This window comes from Gossypium hirsutum, chromosome D10 (genome assembly GCF_007990345.1).
Source record: "Gossypium hirsutum isolate 1008001.06 chromosome D10, Gossypium_hirsutum_v2.1, whole genome shotgun sequence".
In the NCBI taxonomy this organism is placed as follows: Eukaryota; Viridiplantae; Streptophyta; class Magnoliopsida; order Malvales; family Malvaceae; genus Gossypium; species Gossypium hirsutum.
This window is the reverse complement of record NC_053446.1, coordinates 26,769,149-26,775,081: the sequence shown is the minus strand read 5'-3', so window position 1 is coordinate 26,775,081 and position 5,933 is coordinate 26,769,149. Positions and strand designations below refer to the sequence as shown.

Below are 5,933 nucleotides of genomic sequence, written 5' to 3'. Positions count from 1 at the left end.
CCGTTCATCTTATAATTCTCTTACGACTAATTCCAAACCTTTAAACTACAATAAAATACTGGATCCATAGTATTGACTTTTTCGACATGTTTTATGGCTATTTTTCGAAAATCCATTAAAACTTAAGAATTCTTTAACGAAACGTCAAAGTAAAGTTAGAAACCTTCTAATCATGTTAAAACAAGTTGAAAAATACTTTGGAACCACGTTTTTATGCAAAATCCCGAAATCCATTGTTAAATACCTGATTTCGGCTTTTATTTAAAACATGTGTTTCAATGGCTACAAATTCAGTTGAAGGGACTAGATATCATTTAAAACTCATAGAAATGGCTACCTTCGATGGAAGAAAAATGAGCTTTGACGCAAATCCAAAAAACCCACGTTTGGAGAAGATGATGTAGATGATGAAGTTTTTGGGTGATTTTCTTAGTTTTTATAGAGATTTATAGCTTACACAACACCAAAACAGGCTTTTAGCGGCGTTTTTTTAGGCCAGCGCCGCTAGAAGCGTCGCAAAAAATGTTGCTATTAACAATGTCGCTAACGTTTGCTGCATTTTTAAAAATAAACGCCGCTATAGATCATGACTTATAGCAGTGCTTTTCCCACAAACGCCGCTATAGATCATGACTTTTAGTGGCGCTTTTCCCACAAACGCCGCTATAGATCATGACTTTTAGCGATGCTTTTCCCACAAACGCCGTTATAAAACATGACTTTTAGCGGTACTTTTCCCACAAACGCTGCTATAGATCATGACTTTTAGCGGCGCTTTACCCACAAATGCCGCTAAAGAACATGACCTTTAGCGGCGCTTTACCCACAAATGCCGCTAAAGAACATGACCTTTAGCAGCGCTTTACCACCAAACACTGCTAAAGAACATGATCTTTAGCGGTGCTTTACCCAAAAACGCCGCTAAAAGTACTGTTCTTTAGCGGCATTTATGGAAAAACGCCACTCATTTTGGCAAATTTGTAACATCTGATTTTCATCCATATACAATCCTTCGTGTAACATAAAATCCAACCAAAAAACGGAAAATTTAAATGATACTTCAAATTCAATGAAAGATATATGATATAAATTGACAACTGAATTATAATTCAAAATACTCTTACAATAATATTAAAATTAACAATGTTAAAAATATTCTTACAATAACTAAAGCACACTAAAATGTTTACACAATCACCTCCCAGAAACAGGTGCAGCAGTAACCACAAGAAAAAAAAGGAAAATACACAAATCCAGAAACAAGAGTTTTTGGCAATCACTTTTTCAGGAGTAATACCGAAAAAATAACCCCCTGGTTTCAATAAAAATGACACAGTACTTAGAAGTCTCCTTGCTTTGTCTTCAGTTTCAAATCTTAACTGCAAATAGAAGAATAGAAATGCATTTCAGATTCATCATATTTTTTCACATGACAAATCAAAACCCAATGTTCACAACTTAAACTACACAAAATACCTGCAAATGCTGCAAGCAACAGACTAGATCAGCCTAAATGTCCTTCTCTTGCAACAGGGTTTCCAAATTATCCTGTCAAATGAATGTGCTGTCAAGGGCAGGGGAAGAGAAAAACATAGAATAGATTCAACCTTTTTAAAAGTTAAAGGCTAAACTACCACTTTTACCAGAATATTTTTCTCTCTTTTCACAAATAAATAAACCGCCACCGCAATACAAGTCGCAGACCTTCAATATTTACAAAAAGGAGTTAAAATATGAAAAATAAAATATACCCATTTGCAAATAGGAAGTAAGGAATTGAGAGAACCAAATCTTTCCATCCTTCCCAGAATTCAAATCTTTCAATAACATGACAACAGAAGGAGACAACCAAATCTAATTCAAAAGAGTACTCCACATAAGCAGACCTAATCTTTCAATCCTTCCCAGAATTCCTCATCTTTAGAGTAAATATTTCGAGAAAAGTTTACATACTTGAGAAATAGAAAAACAAAATTATGCACCCAAAAAATTGAAAAAAAAAACATTATAAGAAAATAGCAATAAAGTGGATAGAATTAGGGATTCAGCAAGAGACTTCACATCAAATTGCTCAGATAAATGTAAATCTGCTAATTTGGCAATCAGTTCCGTCCGGCCTTTTACCACCTGCAATGTACAATAATTTTCTTTTCCATTTCAAATTTCTCAAGAACCAAAAAAACCATTACCATTTCCATAACTGCAAACCCTCAACTATTACCATAGATAACTTCTTGAATCGCTAAAGAATATCCAAAAAAGATGGAAATGTAATGAAATGGAAAGTAAATTTTCAACAACAATAATAATAAAAGCTTACCTCTGAAATTTTTATGGCTTCTATGAGCTTCTGCAGCTCGCTGCTGGAACTTGAGTTCTCCATCGCTTGTCTTTCCTTTTCTTTTCTTTTTCAAACCACATTCACAAAAGAAATCATTCAATGTTAAAAATAAACTCAATTTATGTCATGAATCCCTATACTATGCATAAATTGCAAATTTAATTTAACTACTTTTTAAATTTTGAATTCCAAAAAACATATGTTAAATTCTATTCTTTTCAAGATCTTATACAACAAACATATATTATCACATATCAACTTGTTATTTTCATATAATACTTGTAAAAGAACCAGGAATTTACCGACTATCCTTTGAGTTAAAATTGAAATTTTAAAATTAAAAAAAAATAAAACTAAAAATAATCAAACTGAAGCACTTGGATTAAATCGAAAAAAATATAGAAACTAAAATTGACCAAATTATAATACAAAAACTAAATCCATAAATTAGATATGATACAAAGATTAATAGCAGAATTTAACCATAAAACAATTACAATACCATGTCAAAATTCATAACAGTTTAATTATAGTTAATTTGAAGGATTAAATTCCACCATTCAACAAGCATATAACACAACATGAGTAAATGGTAGTATCAAGCAACACATAAACGCATAGTCATAATAATAAACTAAAGAGGCATTGCAAGTGTCTTTTTGTTAGATTTAGTCATGCAAAATCAAACTAAACTAAAACCATGATACGGAAAATGACCTGTTTTTACTTGGACGGAGGCCGTCCTTGTGGGGTAGTTCGTGTTGCTGTTGAGTAAAAATAACATGTCAACTTATCTATGATAATAACTTTTTGAGGCCATCTTTTGTGAGGGAATGTACAAGCAATCCTGTCCATTTGAATGCCTTTTGGTCTTAACTAGCTCATGATCTTTGAACTCAGTCAAGTGGGAGTTTAGCGTTACCTGGCTGCTTACGAGGAACCGCTCTCGAGAGATGGAGTACAGATTATCTATTGCCATTCCTAAGGTTAAAAGATACGGTTTAAAATCGTAAGACATAAAATGACAGAATGAGAGTACAAGACTCCAAATCCGAAACAAGTCATTTACCTTCATCATTGGGATGAGACAATTGATATTCAGCGAGGATCCGGAACACACTTTGACCGTATGGGGTTAAACTCTGTAAAACGATCAAAATTGTTTTGGCACTCTGTTTACTACTGCCGTGTGCGAGAATCAAAGGTAAAAAGAGCCCCTCGACCTTGTACGGTGCAAACGTAGGAACATGATACCAGTACCAGTTAAATTGTGCATGAACCATCTTCTTGTCCCACACTAAAATCGAAACCAATCAGAATTGAGTCAATTATATGAAAATCATAACCTCTCTACAATGCTAAATAACATCCTTTGAAAAATAACATAAGAGTACTACCCAAGACACGACCAAATTCCAGTGGTTGCCTAATTGAGTCTAAAAAGAGGACATGTCATTTATTGGGTTTGTTTCAACCTGACATTAAAGGAGAGCCCTTCAAGCAAGAACTCGAGGTCCGAGATTAGTTCAAAGACTATAATAAAACATCATACATCATACATTAAGAGTAATAAACATCATACATTAATCCAAATCCATACATTAGAAGACCAAAGCCACATCCGCAAATAAATAAAAGCAAAACATACACACAATAAGTACTGGAAAATTAAGCGAATACTAACTTTCAAGGTAACACTTTGGAATAAAAATAAATAGGTAAAGGTCTAATTATCAATTTTATCCCCTTAATTTACAAAACCTGATAAGTTAGTCCAATTGGATAACATTAGTAAACCTTACTATTAAATTACTAGCTTGAATATCAAAACTTCAATATTTAATATGTAAGCAATTATCAAAAATCAACATTTCAATAATTTATATGCAAGAAATTATCAAAAATCAATCTTACAACAGTTTATGTGAAACAAAATAGCACAAATCAACTATTCATAGTTCATATATTTACCGGCAATAGGGCTAAATCTTCAATTTCTATAAAGATTTATATGCAACAAATTAGCAAAAATCAATGGTTCAAGTTCATGTATTTACCAAAAATCAGACTAATTTTTCAATATTTATAACAACTTATATGCAACAAATTAGAAAAAATAAATGGTTCAAGTTCATGCATTTACCAACAACCAGACTAAATTTTCAATTTTTATAACAACTCATGTGCAACAAATTAGAAAAAATCAACAGTTCAAGTTCATGCATTCACCAACAACCAGACCAAATTTTCAACTTTTATAAAGTAGAAGGATCAAGTTCTTGCAATTTTAAAACAACAAAATTTAAAAGAATAAAAAAGCAAAAGCATTTTTCGAGATGGGGATTCAATGAGGAAAAATACATGTTCGTCAACAACGTTGATATCACTGAGTTTACGAGCAGCTTTCTTCCCAGAACTACCCATTTCTTTTGCTAAGAAATAGTTTCCTGAGAATCCAAATTCCTCTTCCTTCGCCGTGTTAAAATCCATTTTCTGAAGATTATTCGTTCAAACAAAAAATATTTGCAAAGATAATTGAAAATGAAAATGAAAATAAAATCGAGAGTTTAAGCCCCCAAAAAATGCAAAATTGACCTGCTAGTTCGAGACCTGTACCACTTGACCTGCTAGTTCGAGACCTCCTTCTGCTACAACCCTTTGAGGAGATGTAGAGGGTTGCCAATTTGGGGAAATTGGGGGCAAGATAAAGAGAATCGGGGTAGGGGAGAAATGGTTTGGGAAAATAAAATGGGGAAAAAAGAAGAAGAGATTTCTGGGGATGGGGGGAATCGATTTTGGGAAAAAGAAGGGGAAAAATAGAACATTTCATTTGAAATTTTGGGATAAAAAAAATATAAACACAAAACCACCTCATTTTGCAAAAATATTAGTGGCGTGTGGAAGAAAAACACCACTATTGCTCTTTTTTTGCGGCGTCCGCTATTTCTTATCCTTTGCGGTATTTTTTCATAAACGCCGCTAAAGCTTTACTTTTTATAATTTTTATATTAAATTATTATATATTTCATATAAATTTTAAATAAATATTTTTTAAAATTTTAAGTCATATTTAAAAGAATTAGATAAAATTATAATTTTTAGTTTTTGTATTTCATTTTTATTTGTTATAATTTGGTCCTATCCAAAATAGATAGCTACTTATCCATATCAATCTGTTACTTTTTTTTATTTATTTATCAATGTTTTTTTTATAATCTAATATTTAAATATAACAAATGATTTAGATTAAATATTTTTAAATATAAAAGCATTAATTGATTGTATAAAATTTCATCATTTAAAAAATCTCAAGTAAACCATAAATCCTAAACCATTTAATATATATAAAGTTTATATGTTATCTCTTAAATAATTTAAACTATAATCATAATGTTAATATAACAAAATTAATATTATCTCTTTTACAATTATATAAGAAATTATTTAATATATAAATTAAAAAACACTAATTAATCTAAACCCTAAACCCCTATCCCCTATCCCTTATCCCCTAAATCATAAACCCCTAACCCTTAAGTACCCCTAACCCCAAAACCTTAAACCACAACCCTTAAACCATAAACTATAATCC

At 31.5% G+C, this 5,933-nt stretch overlaps 1 protein-coding gene across 11 annotated transcripts; it reads right to left on the bottom strand.

Annotated features, from left to right (window-relative positions):
* Positions 1-1,102: 1,102 nt before the first annotated feature.
* Positions 1,103-5,209, bottom strand: LOC107914740 (origin of replication complex subunit 2). Of its 11 annotated transcripts, none has more exons than XR_005919297.1 (9): positions 4,937-5,206; positions 3,411-3,638; positions 3,264-3,322; positions 3,059-3,105; positions 2,321-2,405; positions 2,062-2,127; positions 1,638-1,704; positions 1,477-1,548; positions 1,103-1,379 (listed from the first exon to the last, which is right to left on the bottom strand). XR_005919297.1 is itself a non-coding variant. In XM_041102285.1 (9 exons), exons 1-8 carry the CDS (start codon positions 5,169-5,171, stop codon positions 1,510-1,512), a joined length of 831 nt encoding a protein of 276 aa, XP_040958219.1. In that variant the 5' UTR covers positions 5,172-5,208; the 3' UTR covers positions 1,103-1,379; positions 1,477-1,509. The 11 variants fall into 11 exon arrangements, 4 of the variants coding, with proteins under 4 accessions (XP_040958219.1, XP_016699241.1, XP_040958221.1 ...); XR_001688990.2 differs by having other exon boundaries at positions 1,644-1,704; positions 4,937-5,201; XM_041102285.1 differs by having other exon boundaries at positions 2,057-2,127; positions 4,937-5,208.
* Between the last annotated feature and the right edge of the window lie 724 nt (positions 5,210-5,933).

What these genes read in the sequence shown, in the direction of transcription:
- LOC107914740 (XM_041102285.1), bottom strand. Translation starts at nt 5,171, where the DNA reads ATGAAATGTTCTATTTTTCCCCTTCTTTTTCCCAAAATCGATTCCCCC. An exon ending in TACAGGTCTCGAACTAGCAG is followed by an intron (nt 3,639 to 4,936) that starts GTCAATTTTGCA and finishes TTTCGATTTTAG; the next exon opens with TGTGGGACAAGAAGATGGTT. An exon ending in GGTTCCTCGTAAGCAGCCAG is followed by an intron (nt 3,106 to 3,263) that starts GTAACGCTAAAC and finishes TTTACTCAACAG; the next exon opens with CAACACGAACTACCCCACAA.